At 37.5% G+C, this 15,492-nt stretch overlaps 1 protein-coding gene across 1 annotated transcript in view; it reads right to left on the minus strand.

Moving 5' to 3' along the window:
- CAPN13 (calpain 13) overlaps window positions 1–2,147 on the minus strand; it is a 120,949-nt gene extending 118,802 nt beyond the window's left edge. Inside the window, exon 1 of the mRNA XM_056817393.1 lies at window positions 1,923–2,147. Coding sequence (XP_056673371.1) covers window positions 1,923–2,132 — 210 coding nt within the window. The 5' untranslated portion in view covers window positions 2,133–2,147. The remainder of the gene's footprint in view (window positions 1–1,922) is intronic.
- Between the last annotated feature and the right edge of the window lie 13,345 nt (window positions 2,148–15,492).

Here is a 15,492-nt window from a genome sequence, read left to right on the forward strand (position 1 = left end):
GGAATGTCTCTGATCCCAATGAAGGATAGTGGAAAAATCACTGGAAACTTGGAGTCAAATCTCACTAACTAGCTGGGTGACCTTGAACAAGTACTTTCCTCTCTCTGGGCCTCATGTAAAAGAAGGACTGCATACTCTCAAAGATCTGTTTCAATCTTCTCTTGCTTTGGCAGTAGCAAAATCAATCAATCAATCAATTAAGCTTGAAATCAAAGTAAAGGGTTTCACAAGAAAGAAAAATGTATGGAGTCATGCCTGGATTGTAATGCAAGAGTCACCTTTCACAGAAAGTCTGTACCTTTTCCAAGCAGTGAGGCTAGAAACCATTAGGAAATCAATCAAGATTTGCACTTCTGTGAAACAGAAAAAAGTCACCTCACAGTTTTTCAAAGGACAAATACAAGCAAGTCAGGGACTCTGACAAGGATTCCATATGCTAGGCAAGGAGCTGAAGAAGCTCATGGCTGAAGGGGAGAAAAGAAGATGGCTTGTCCTTGGTGCCCAGCTTGTCTCCAGCTTGAGTTGCTTTTTTTTTCTTTAAACCCTCATCTTTTGTCTTAGAATCAATGCAAAGTATCCATTCCAAGACAAAAGAATGGTAAGAGCTTGGGAAATGGGATTAAGCAACTAGCCCAGAGTCACATAGCCTACATTTGAGCCCAGAACCTCCCATCTCTGGATTTGACCCTCTCTACTGAGCCACCTAACCACCCCCAACTTGGTTCTTGGGTCATTGACTTCCCTACCCACTGAGTGGAGAAAAGATTTCAGGGTGATTCCAAGGCTTGGTTGGGTACTATGTGATTCTCTAACTCTGCCAAAATAGGAATGTTATAAACTCATCAATATCTACAATCTTGCCTCTCTAAGTAACTCCATAATCAAAAGAGGGAAAAAAGACGAATTCTAAAATAGTCAAAGTTTGAAAATAAAAAGGGGAAATATAGCTATATATGTATGTTATATACTACATATAGTGTGTACTTATATATGTGGATGTAAATATATATATATCATATATGTGTATGAGAGAGAAAATCTAAGGCAGTATATAATTTTAACTTTTAATAGTTAAAAGTTATTATGGCTTTTCCAACACTGTCCATACATTCATAAACAAATACACATACACATCTCCATATCAAATTCAGAAAACTCAAGTATGAAACTTAGCTCTGGCACTATTCATGTGATTTTGGTCAAATCACTTAACCTCTCTTTATCTTAGTTTTCTTCTGCATTAAAAATAGAAGGGCTTTTTGAAAGTTTGGGTTAATCCTCTTTCAGTTTTAAATCCATGATTGAACCAATACTCTTATATATCTGACAACTCTCTTTTAGCCTTCATTTAAAGACCTCCCCTGAAAGGAAATCTAGAACCTCCAAAGGCATCACATTGCATTCTTCTTTTAGATAGATCCAGTGATTGAGAAGCTTTTCCATATATCCAGCCTAAATCTATCTTATTGTAATTTCTGCTCCTCACTATTAGTTTTGCATACTGGATTCTAATTTCTCTTCCATGTTAAGAATTTTAAGATCCTTAAAGCCAATTATTATGTTCCCAAAAATCTTCTTTTCTTGGGGGCAGCTGGGTAGCTCAGTGGATTGAGAGCCAGGCCTAGAGATGGGAAGTCCTAGGTTCAAATCTGGCCTCAGCCACTTCCTAGCTGTGTGACCCTGGGCAAGTCACTTGACCCCCATTGCCTGGCCCTTACTGCTCTTCTGCCTTGGAACCAATACACAGTATTGACTCCAAGATGGAAGGTAAGGGTTTAAAAAAAAATCTTTTCTCTAGGCTGAACATCCCCAGTTCCTTCAACTCATCCTCATGTGATAAGAGCTTAAGACTCTTCATCATTCTCTTTATCCTTCTTTGTGCTTTCCTGCTTAATTTTCTTATCAAAATGACACAAACTCACCTTTGGTCTATACCATATAGGGCTTGAAAGATTTTTTTCCCTCAGGAGTTTGTGCCCTATGGCACTGTCATCCGCAGGAAACATGTCATCTTCAAATAGCATGCCATTCCTTAAACAGTGATCCCTCAAGGAAGTGAAGTCCTGGTTTTGGAATCGTATAACATTGTCCATGGTATTGGAATAACTCGACCTTATTTGGTTGTGGAACATGGCTTCTCCAAAGTGTAGTGCCTTGCCCTGTTAAGAAAAAAAGAGAATTTTGGCTAGAATGAGTTACCTGTTCTTTCAAGGTCTCCTCTGGCTTGTTCCAAGCATATGAAAGTGTTTAGATAGCACTGGCTTCAAAATGCAAAGAGGATATTGGAAACCAAGTTGAAAAAGTGGGTATATTGAGGCACTGAGATACCTTTATAAGGATAGCTTTACTGAACCCCAATATTCTTTTGCCCAGAAATGCAACATTCTCTCAACACAGTTTCTTCCTTTTTTCCTTCTTCTGTTCTCTCAACCAAGGGAATACTAGCTTTAGATAACTGATTGGATTCAGGGTTTTCCATAGAGAAACAGAACTCTGACCCTAATGTCAAAGGGTTCTCATCAGCTAAACTAACCAATTTCAGGAGAGAAATATGCATCCAATCAATTGTGTTAAATTATTTATTAGGCACCTACTTTGATCACAGCATGATGCCAGACATTGTGTACAAAGATGAATAAGATGTTTCTACTTTCAGGGAATTACAATTTAATAACAAATTTCCACATAAGTTTTCCTAAGTTATATGATCCATATTGCCTCTCTCCCTTCTTCCCTCCCCCCTCCCAGAACCAATAAGCAATTCAGTCTGGGTTAGACATATATTATCACACAAAATATTTCCATATTATTCATTTTTGTAAGTGAATAATCGTATAAAACCAAAACCCTCAAACATATATCCAAATAAACAAGTGATAAATCATGTTTTCACCTGCATTCCTACTCCAACAGATTTTTCTCTAGAGATGGATAGCATTCTTTGTCATAAATTCTTCAGAATTGTCCTGGATCATTGTATTGTTGATAGCAGCTAAATCTATCACATTTGATCATTCCACAATATTGCTGTTACCGTGACTAATTTCCTCCTCCTTCTGCTTATTTTAACCCTGCATCAGTTCACATAGGTCTTTTTAGCTCTTTGTGAAATCTTCCTTATAGCACAATAGTATTTCATCATTATCACTTATGACAATTTGTTCAGTCATTTCCCAATTGAGAGACATCCCTTTAGTTTCTAATTCTTTGCCACCACAAAAAGATCAGTTATAAATATTTTTGTATAAACAGCCCCTTTCCCATTTTAAAAAATCTCTTTTGGATACAAATCCAGTAGTGACATTACCAGATCAAAGGATTTGCACAGTTTTATAGCCCTTTGGGCATAATTCCAAAGTGCTTTCTGCTTGGATCAATTTACAGCTCTATCAACAATGCATTAATGTCCTAATTTTGACACATCCCTTCCAAATATTTATTATTTTCCTTTACTGTCATATTGGCCAATCTTTAATGTGAGGTGGTACCCGAGAGTTGTTTTATTTTGCATTTATCTAATCAAGAATGATTTAGGATATTTTTTCATATGACTATTCATAGCTTTGATTTCTTCATCTGAAAAATGCCTATTCATATCCTTTGACCATTTATTGATTGGGAATGACTTGGATTCTTATAAATGAGACTTAGTTCTTTATATATTTGAGAAATGAGATTTAAAATATACATATATTGATATTCATACAAAATAATTATATTTGATGATTATAATACAAAACATTATAAGTACATAAAAAGATTATGAATAAAGTCCCTGAAGAGTTCAGAGGAAAAACAAATCACTGTTTGGGGAGTAATCAGGAAAGAATTCCTTGAGGAGATTGGAATTTGTGCTGAGTAGGTCTTAAAGGACAGGTAAGATTTCAACAGATATATTAAACATGGAGGTAGGATAGAGATGGGATATAGGTATAGGTAATGGCAAGAACAAAGACAAGGAGGAAAGTAATTCACTTTTGGGAAGCATAAAATATATTGCAAAGGTAGGTTGTCATGAGATTGTGGAGGACCTTGAAGGGCAGGCTACAAAGTTTGGACTTTATTTGGTAAAGAATGAAGAGGCCCTAAACATTTCTGAACACAATTAGAACTGTAATGTATTAAAAATAATCCAATGGAATTGGAGGAAGAGATTAAATTCAGGCAGATGATTTAGGAGAAGATTTCATTAGATCAACAAAGAAGCAATGACAACTTGAAACAGAGTGATGACCCTTGGTATGATATGGAGGGGATAGATGCCAGAAGTATTGCGGAGAGAAGCTGTAGTATTTTCTTGCACAGTAAAGAATATAAGAGAAAAGGAAGAGGCAACATTCATCCATTTGCATCCTGAGCCATTGCCAGTCATACTGACTTTTGTCTTGCCACTGGATTCTGATGACTGGAAGAAAGAGTGAGGCTAATGACTTGGTGCAATTCTGCTTTATTTAAATCTAGTTACTTCTGATTCTCTATCCTGCTTCCAACAGGGATTGTTCCAAATATTTTCTTTCTGAAGATGTTCCCTCTTTTTCTATTCCCTCTTTTTTTCTTCCAGTAGAGGACCTAAACTTATACTTTGGAATCAGTCATTTGATCATTTGGAGAGAGCTCCTTTTGTCTCAGAGAGAAGTAATATCTTTGGTATGGACGGCTTGTCGTGCCCTCCTAGGGCAGCTCTCTAGCCTCTGACCCTCACCTGACACCCAGCTCTCATTTGTGGCTCCCAGTAGCTGCTAGCATGTGGCAGCAGCCACACCCCGGGCAACAGCTTCGACAGGCTGGCTAAACCTTGTGAGGGTAGCCATTGGGTCGTCGTGGACCCCTGGTGAACTAGGGCTTTGCTCACCCAGCATGTGAAGACTGCTTTGGTGGAACAGGCGGAAGAAACCAACAAGAAGGTTCAACGGCTGAGATGGCGATGCAGCAAGGCACTGTGGAGTGCTCAGGGCGTGTTGGAGCACAAAGGACAACAGGGCCATCCAATGCAGCTGAGGAAGTCTCCAGATGTAACAACTTTTCGTGCCACTGGACCCAGGCTTTCAACGCCGAGAGAGTGGGACTGTCTCTGTGCATTGACTTTTCCACTTAAATCTTCATGCACAAGTGTCTTTGTGCACAAAAACACACAAAGACAATAGTCATCCTCGGTTACCGAGAGACTACTACTACTATATCTTAAAAACCCTTGATGCCATCTCTCATACTTTCTTTTTTCCATCCTCTGATAAAAAGGTGATCCTTTATACCATCAAAGCCAACTCTTCTATATATATTCTTTATTTTTTTTTTAATTTAAACCCTTACCTTCTGCCTTGGAATCAATGCACTGTATTGGTTCCAAGGCAGAAGGGTAGTAAGGGCTAGGCAATGGAGGTTAAGTGACTTGCCCAGGGTCACATAACTGGGAAGTGTCTGAGGTCACATGAGAACCCAGGACATCCCATCTCTAGGCCTGGCTCTCAATTCACTGAGTCACCCAGCTGCCTCCTAAGTATATTCTTGATACTATATCTTCTAATTTCCTCAAGGAGATGGCTTCCACAATTATTCTCTCCTCCCAACTTCACCAGTCTTTCATCTCTTCCTTTTTATTGGTTCTTGCCTAGCAATCTACAAACATACCCAGGTATCTCTTATCCTCAAAACAAAAACAAACAAACAAATAATAACAATAACAACATCCTATCCCTTGATCCTACAATTACCTCAAAGTCTTATGCCATAGTTTTTTTTTTCCTTTTCTCAAACAGATTCCTAGAAAATTCTGCCTTCTCAGGGGCACCTAGGTAGTACAGTACATAGAGCATCAGGTCTGTAGTTAGGAGGACCTGTGATCAAATCTGCTCTCCAAAATTTCCTAGCTGTGTGACCCTGGGCAAGTCACTTAATTGCAATTGCCTAGCCATTGTCACTCTTCTGTCTTTGAACTGTTACTAAGGCAGAATGAGAGGATTTAAAAGAAAAAAAGAAAAAGCCGCCACTCTCATTATATCCACTTTATCTCTGCCCACTCACTTATCAATCTTTTACAATTTGACTGCCAATTTCATTTGAAATTGTTCTCTCTAAATTTACCAATCATTTAATTTTTTTCAAATATCTTTTGTTTTTATATCACTTTCATTTCCAAATGTAACTGTCTCCTTTTCCTTCTCAGAGCTATATACCTCTTAACAAAGAATAAAGAATAAAAGAGGGGAAAAGAACAATTCACAAAAACTAGTGAATGCAACTAATGAGTCTGATAGTGATGCTACAACCTGTATTTCTCCACCTCAGCAAAGAAGAAAATGAAGTATATTTTGTCATTTATTTAGGACAAATTTGTTTATTGTAATTTCTCAACATTCTCTTTTTAAAAATTGTTTCCATTTACATCATTGCAGGATTATTGTTATTTTTAAACCTCTACCTTCCATTTTAGAATCAACACTATGCATTTCTTCTAAGGCAGCAGACTGGTTAGGGGCTAGGCATTGGGAATTAAGTGACTTCTACAAGGTCACAAAGCTAAGAAGTGTCTGAGGCCAGATTTGAACCTGAGAATTCCCATCTCAATTCACCTAGCTGCTCCCACTGTTGTGGTATTATTGTTTTCTAGGTTCATTTTGCATCAATTCATGCAAGTCTTTTCATTCTTCTCAGACTTCTTTATATTCATTGTTTTCTTGACTGCAACAATATTCCATTGCTTTTTACATATCAATATTCCATTACATCCTACAGTATAATATTCCATTAAATTCTACAGTGTAATATTGCATTACATTCATGTACCACAATATTTTAGCCCTTTTTAAATTGATGGACATGTTCTTTGTTTCCATTTCTTTGCTACAAGAAAAAAAATGTGACTTGAAATATTTTGTTTATCTTGGACTATTATTTCTGTTTGTGATCTCACTGAGACCAGAGTGGTGGGTTCTGTGGGGCAAGAGGTATGAACACTCTATTTAATTTCTTTGTGTAATTCCAAATTGTTAGTTAGAATATTTTGACAAATTCATAGCTTTACCAATGAGACTAGGCTGCTTGGCTGCTTGACTTTCCCCAGGGCTGCCAATAATCTCCTTTTTTAATTCTTCTCAATTATATTGGCATTGTCAAATGATGGTCTTTTTCTCAATTCTCCTCTTTGCCATCTTTGCAGCATTTGACCATGTTGACCAATGTCTTCTCCTGGGTGTTCACATCTTCCTAAGTCTTTGTGATATAGTTCTCATGGTTCTCTTCCTAACTCCCTGACTTCTCCTTCTTAATATTCTTTGTTGTATTATCTTCCCTAATATCCTCAGCCCCATTGTAGATGTAGCCCCCATTTATTTTGAGTCCTCTCTCTCTCTCTCTCTCTCTCTCTCTCTCTCTCTCTCTCTCTCTCTTTCTCTTGGTGACCTCATTAACCTCCCTGGATTCAGTTATTATCTTAATGAAAATGGCTCCCAGGTGAATAGGTCCTTTCATCTTCTTAATCTCCAGTTCCATCTGAATCAGTATCTTTTAGATATTTTGAACTAGATGGCTTATAGGCATCTCAAAAGCAAAATGTAGAAAACATAATTCGTTATTTTTTTCTTGAAAACCCTCCACAATTCCTAGCTTCTCTTTTTCTGCTAAGTGTACCACTGAATTTCCGGTCACCTAGAGTGTTAACAGTTGAATTATTCTCAACGCCTCATTTTCCCTTTCCGCAGATCAAATTATCAAATCTGGTGGATTCAACCTTCACATTTTTTGTATCTGTTCTCTTCTCCCTATTTACATGGTTCCCAACATAACAATAGCTATTATTGACATAGGGCTTTAAGGTTTTCAAAAAGTTTTACAAATATTTTTGCATTTTTTCACAGCCCCCTGAGAGGTAGACATTATTATTATCAACCCCATTTTACAGATGAAAAAACTGAGACAGACATGGGGAAAGTGATTTGCCAAGAGTCCCAAATTATCAGAGATTTGATTTGAACTTAGGTCTTCCTGATTCCAATTCCAGCACTCTATCCTCTGTACCATCTAGCTGCCCTAGTCCAGGCTCTTATCACCCTTAATTAGGACATTTGTGAAAGCCTACTAATTTGTCCCCCTGTCTCCAGTGTCTCTCCCTACTGAATTTATCCTGTGTACAATTACCAAAGTAATATTACTAAAACATAGAACTATGTCGCTCCCCTGTTCAATGGGAAAGGAACAAACATTCATTAATCAATCACCTATTACATGACCAACACTTTGCTAAGCGATCTGCATATTTTATCTCATTTGATCTCTACAACAACTCTGGACAGTTGCTATGGGAGTAGATGCTCTTATTATACTCATTTTACATTTGAGGAAATTTAAGCAAAAAAGATTGTTACCTTCTCAGGGTGCCAAAGATAATGTGTCTGAGGCTGGATTTGAACTGAGGTCTTCCTGACTCTAAGACTAGTTCTCTCTCCACCTACCTAATTGCCTAATTTAATTCTTGCCTTCCTATTATCTTCAGGATCAAATACAGATTCCTCTGTTTGTCATTTAAAGACATCCATAATCTGGCTCCAATTGACCTTTCCAACTTTATTTTACATGTTCTAATTCACACAGAATATGGACCAGCCTCACTGACCTTCTTACTATTCCTCATAGAAGAGCTGCCATTTTGTTCTCTTTCATGACTTGGCACAGGATATCTATATTCAATAGGCCATATTTCTATCCCAGAAGGGTATGTTTTCTCCCTATGGCAGGTACTATTTCTTCATCTTGCCTTATTATTCTCTACTCTACTATCTCATGCTACTCTGGATCCCATTACCAATCTGGTTTCTTCCTTTGACATGTCTGAACTCACAATGTCAACCCTCCCAACCAATACATAAATATCCTCTAATGTTTTGTCCCTGTTGAAAAAATTCCTAGTTAGACTCTTGATGGGTGCTAAGGTCCCATCTAAATTTTACTTTCCATGAGGATATTTCTAAATAGGATTCTAAATGTTTAATGGTCCTAGCACCTTATTTTCAAACCAGAATATACAGGGATCTCTTTAAGCCAAGATTTAAATCTGCAGTAATGGTTTGTTTTCTCCTAAAAAAGGGAGGTAAGCTGGGGTTGCCAGAACATAGCTTTCAGTCCAAAATCATGGACTGTGTCTATCACATCATAATAGCAATAAGTGGATTTCTCTTCTCTTCTTTTCTCTCCCCCTTTTCCTCCTTCTCTTCCTCCTTCCCCTCCTTGCTTCCCCTCTTCTCTTGCTCTCCTTTCCATGTAAAATGAGAAGAAAAACTAAACTATTCTGGCTCTAGAGAAATGTTCATTGCTCTCTCTTGACTGGTATTTTTCAGTACAATGGAAATAAATCTGATGTAATGTAGTGGAACACAACAAGGGGATGGTTTTCCCCTTAACAAATACTCATTTGAAATGGTGCCCAAACTCTGTTCAAGGAGTGATCTGTTTCCCACAACAGTGTTCCAGCAAAACCGATTACTAATTCCACAACTCAAATTAAAACTAACAGAGCTTGAAGGCTGGGGCTGACACACGCTCAAGGCTGACAGGGAACAAGAAAGGACGGGAGCTGGGGGGGGGTGCATGCGCACGGGCGTGTGTGTGTGTGTGTGTGTGTGTGTGTGTGTGTGTGTGTGTGTGTGTGTGTTTAATTACATTGTTTAACACATCGAGAATAATTTAGCCACCCGAGTGGAGAAAATAAAGGCACTTAACTGCTCTCTGGTGGAAAAGCTCTGCAGGAGCTAGCTGCCTCAGGCTACATGAAGCCCTGCACACCTACAGGGTCTCCCACCAGGAGAGAGGAACCATAGAGAGAGGAAGAAAGTGCATAATCATCAGAGTGGAAAAGGCACTGGCTTTGGAGTCAAAAGGCCTGGGTTCAACTCTTGCATCGGCTTGTACATATCATTTCACCATGTATGGGCCCTAGTTTCCTCATCTCTGAAATGTTGGCTATATCTCTCTACCAAAAATAACTATGGCAGAACTTTTTGTTAGTCGCAAGGAATTTGAAAAACAGATATCCATTGTTTGAAGAACAACTAAACACATAATGGAACCTGTTCATGATGGTATGTTGTGCTTGGAGGAAAAGGTGACAATGAAGAATTCAGAGAAATGTGAAAAGACTTGTATGAGTAAACAAAAGATCACACTAGGAAGACCACATGCATGAGTACAACAGTGTAAATAGAAATAGAAATAGCACCAACTGAAAAAACCCTTGAAACTGAATACTGACTTTCAAAAACTTGAAAATGACCAAGACTGGAGTTGAAGAAGTGATGAGAAAATGCATCTTCTTCCCTTCAGAGGAGAGTGGGAGAGATTTGTGGATGAGAAATATTCCTTACACTGTTAGATTCAGTTGTATTAGTTTTTTTAAATAACTGCTTTCTGCAAGGACAGGAAGATATATTTAGAAATTAAGGTAACATAAAAATGAAAAAAGATCAAAGAAAATTATTTTTTTAAAGAAATAATCATCTGGCTCTAATTTTTATTAGCTGGAGTTTGCAGTGTCATAGCAGATGAGTGAAAATTAATATAAGTTTGTGAAAGTTTAGGAAAAGGTATCAGATACATATACTGATGTAGTAGGCACATTTAAAAGAAAAACTCTTACCTTCTGTCTGAGAATCAATACTGTGTACTAGTTCCAAGGCAAAAGAGTGGTAATGGCTAGGCAATGGGAATTAAGTGATTTGCCCAGGGTCACACAACTAGGAAGTATCTAAGGTCAAATTTGAACCCAGGACCTCCCATCTCTAGGCTTGACTCTCAATTCACTGAGATACCCAGCTACCCCCTTTAGTAAACATGTTGAAAGAAATTGTATTATAGCATTTAAGGATGATAATGTGAGAACTTAAGGGATTTGATGAAATTTGAATTTGAGACTACAGATTTAAATCCATTTCAAAGGATCCCCTTGCAACTCCCTATACCTGGAAACAAATTCACCACTCTTTCTCAGGAGGATTCAATTCTTTCCTGAAATCCCAAACTACTTTTTTTCAGAGAATTACTAGGCCTATGGCTATTCATGAAATTTCCTAGAAATAATATGACATCTATTAACTGGTGAATGGCTGAACATACTGTAGGATATTCAAATGATCTCATGCTATTATGCAATGACATAATGAATATGAAAAATTTATAGAACCCTGGGAAGATGTAAAAATTGATACAAAGTAAAGTAAACAGAACCAGGAGGACCACATACACCATAACCACTACTGGGGGCAACAAGACCACTAAGATGAAGTAAAACTCTGACTAACTATATAATGATCCATTTTGGCCCCAGCATTTGATTTTCACAATTCTGATGGATGCTATTATTAAAATTTTCATTTTACAAAAAAAAAGAAGCTAACAATGAGAGAGTTAAAATGACTTGTCCAGGGTCACATAGCTAGGCAATGTTTGAGGCAGGATTCAAAGGTTTTCCCAGCCCCAAGGTCAACCTTTTATCCTTTCTACTATTTAGTTTGTCTGTTCCTTTACCTAGAGGATCATTGGATATTCTGTTTTCTTCCTCTGACCCTATTTCTCACCACTTACTATCCTTATCATATATTGACTTATAGATGAGAGGCAGTGTGATATAATTGAGATAGTATTAGATCTGCAATTAGAGATTCTGAGTTCTAATTCTAGCTTTGCTCCTTTCTACCTAACTTGTGACAAACCACTTAATTTCTCTGGGCCTCAGTTTCTCTATTTGTAAAAGTAAGGGTTGGATTAAATGATTGATAAAGTCTCTCCCTGCTCTAAATCCTATGATTTTATATCTTTTTCTGCTTCAAGTTCCTACAGTAGAATGCAAGCTTCTTGAGGGCAGGACCATGTTTTTGTATTCCCACATTGTATACGTGTTCTAGTAGGTAGTGGGCTTCCAATCAATAGTTGGTGAATAAATGAGTGGCAAAAATGTGTTAGTATAGTATCTTTATATACAGCAGCCTTAGACTATAAGTTTTCAGAGGGCAGGTACTGATTGAGCTATATTCTTGGAGAACACAATGCCTAGCATATTATTGATGGTCAAGAAATACTGATACCATATACAAAACATATAATTTCTCCTTTTCCTCCTGGGATATGTGATATCTATTTTTCTTCTATGGTATTAATCATAGTCAGATTCATCTTCCTAACACTGTTTTTAATTGTGTAATACATTTGATCAAACCAACAATGGCTCTCTCATGTTTCCATATCAAGTACAAAAATTCCTCCCTGATCCTCGATAACTTATTCTGCCCATCCCACGTAATTTCCCTCAGGAATTTCAAACCTCCTCCAGCCAGTCTCAAAGTTCCCTTCCCTATATCAGCCACAGGTAGGTTATCTAAATCCTACCCATTCACAAAGAAACAGCTTATGTCCTACTTCCTCAATGGCTACTCCATTCTTCATTTATCCTGCCCTTTTTGAACATGGATAGCTTGGAAAGTGAAGATTGCATGTCTTGAATTCAAGGTCCTTGAAAGTAGGGATTTTTTTGTTATCGAATCCCTAGTATCTACCACAGTGGCTGGTATATATTAGGTGATTAATAAATGTTTATTGATGGATCAGTGAAAAATATGGTCTCAGAAGAACAGATAATGAAACATATGCCCAGACCCTTTGAAGAATAGTGGAAATTGTGCTAGAATTGCAGTGAACGGAGTTCCAATTCCTGGCTCTGACAAAATATTTTCTTTCTATGGGCCTTGGCTTCCTCATCTGTAAATGAAGGAACTGGAGTTGAAGTCCTTTCCAATTCCAAATTTATGATCCTCTAGTAAGAAAAACTTGCATCTATAAGTGCAGCATTTTGCATATGCTATCATATTGTCAGTCTGTCTTCCATATAATGTTGTGTTGGTGGTTTTTGCTTAATAGTTTTTCTTTGTTATAAGAGAGGGTTGAATTCTTGGAGAAGGGGTGATATCTGGAAATGTCTGTGATGTGATAACAAAGGGAATGAATGCATCTGAGGGAGAGTAAAAGAAGAGGGAGAAAAAGAAAAAAGGGAGAAGATAGGGAAAGGTGAGAGGAAGAGAAAAGAAGAGGTATACAACCCACAGTTATGAGACAGAGATAGGAGAGAGAGGCAGAAAATAGAGACAGAGAAAAGAGGGACAGGCAGAGATGCATACAGGGGAGAGAGGGAAGGAGAGAGAGTGAGAGAGAGAGAGAGAGAGAGAGAGAGAGAGAGAGAGAGAGAGAGAGAGAGAGATTATGGTGGTCTTACTTTTTATACAGGGAAATGAAGTTCAAAGACAGGAAGCCACTTGTCTGAAACCAGATAAAGAGAACCAGTTATAGCACTGGGAATAGAGCCCAGATAGAATATGCCAAGCCCCTGTCAGTTCCAGTAGGCAAATCCACAAACAATAAATCCTATCCTTTGCTAAAGAAGCCATCATTTTCTGCTCCAAAGGGAACCATTTAGGCTTGTATTTTTTATCCTTTGAGATTGGGCCAGTTCTACTAGCCCTAGACAGAGGGAAAATTGAAAGGGAACTCTCTCCTTGTCTCTGCTTGTGATGTGCTTCCAGACGTGCTATCAGGTAAATAAATACATAGACTGTCTATCAATTGTCTGATAATGACTCAGGGTAACTGCCAAGGAGAGTAGATTTCTTGGTGCCAGCACATGTCCAGTGTGAATGTTAATGTTTCACAAGTATAAATATAGGAGAAATCCTAGTTCTGACTCTTCCTAATACCCCCCACCCCCATCATATGAAAAAAGTGCTTTACCTTGACTCTATAAACTAATGAAGTTCAGGGACTTTGGATAATATTTTACTTTGAATACTATTTTGTTCTAATGGAGTTTGGCATCCTATACCTATTTAATGACCCTATTAAACAGACTGAGTGGAAGCATGGCATAGTGATAGAAAACTGGCCATGAAATCAGGAAGATATGAGTTCAAGTCTTGTTTCTGAAATATACTGGGTTAAACAACCCCTCCACATCCCAAGGAAGTCTAGAAGACATTTAGTTTCTGGGTAATTGCTAATCTCCTTTCTCAAAAGAAATATCTTTACCAATTATTCTCTGTGAAATATCTTTACCAATTATTCTCTGTGTTGTAGAAATAGAAATAAGTCTTTTCAAGAAAATAATTAAACAGACTACTAGGGGTTGTTAATGCTTTTATGAACAAAGCTTGAATAATATAGCAAACATTGGACTTTAGAAGTTATAAAATCAAATCCTACCTGTGACACTTATCAATCAGATGACCCAGAGTTTGACCTTTCTCGGCTCTCTAAGATTTATCTATGAAGTTGGAGTGGATTATAGTCTGTGTCAAGAATTTTTAGACCAATGGCTAGACAGAGAAAACCCTAATCCTGACAAAATTAGGTTGAATGTGAAGTAGAGTATTACTTTGAATTCACTGTAGACTTGTGTTTACTCATAAAACCACAAAACTACATGAGAGTACACATCAACATCCACTAAAAAGACTTTTTTTGTGAGTCAATGGATTAGACTAAGGTATAGACAGGCTCAGAGGACTCTACAAATCAAATGTGGGTCTTGGGGCCATTCTAGCTCTGGCACAGAATGATTTCCATGTTAGGAGACATATTACCTTGTTGGGCTTTTTGTTTAGTTATTTTAGACATGTCCTATTCTTCATGACCCCATCTGGGTTGGGAGTTTTCTTGGCAAAGATACCGTAGTGGTTTGCCATTTCCTTCTCCAGCTTATTTTTTGGATAAGGAAACTGAAGCAAGCAGGGTTAAATTACTTTCCTGGGGTCATTAGAAGTCATTTAATCTCTAAGTTGGCATTTTCCCACATCTATAAAGTAACAATTTATTTATCCCATACTTTTTTGTTAAATACCTACTATGTTAAATGTATTGTGGCAGGTTCCTGTCTGATTTAGTAGGGATAATGGGATAATAGAAATCCTGGAGTCAGAAAAATCTAGGTTAAAATCTCATTTTTGACTCCTATTATTTCTGTGACCTTTATTAGGTAAGTTATTTAATCTCTATGACCCTTAGGCTCCTCATCTATAAAATAAGGGGGTTAGACTAGATGGCCTCTGACGTTCCTCATAGATAGAAATCCAAGATCCTAGGACTTCCAGTATTCGATTAAGAAAGTACTAATCTTTGGAAATTTCAGAATTCTAGGTTCCTAGTGAAACAAAGTAATCCTGAATTCAGACATAACAAAGATTCAAAATTATAATACTGGGTCTTAACTAGTAGGCAATTTGACCTTCCCTTTAATCTTCGTCCTTCATGTCCTAATAATCTTAGAATTAATGAGAAATGAATATTTGAAAAAAAACCTGATTATAGCTCATAGGTTTAAAAATTATTCTCTGGGATGAGGTTTTATGTAAAAATAAAATGACCAGTTTATTCCTTCAGAATTTTAGATGTCCCTAATGTGTACCATGCCTTGCTAGAGGAAGAGACACCTTTGCATTGTCTAGGAAAGCCAGGGACAGCCTAATG

This window comes from Monodelphis domestica, chromosome 1, assembly GCF_027887165.1.
Source record: "Monodelphis domestica isolate mMonDom1 chromosome 1, mMonDom1.pri, whole genome shotgun sequence".
Lineage (NCBI taxonomy): Eukaryota > Metazoa > Chordata > Mammalia > Didelphimorphia > Didelphidae > Monodelphis > Monodelphis domestica.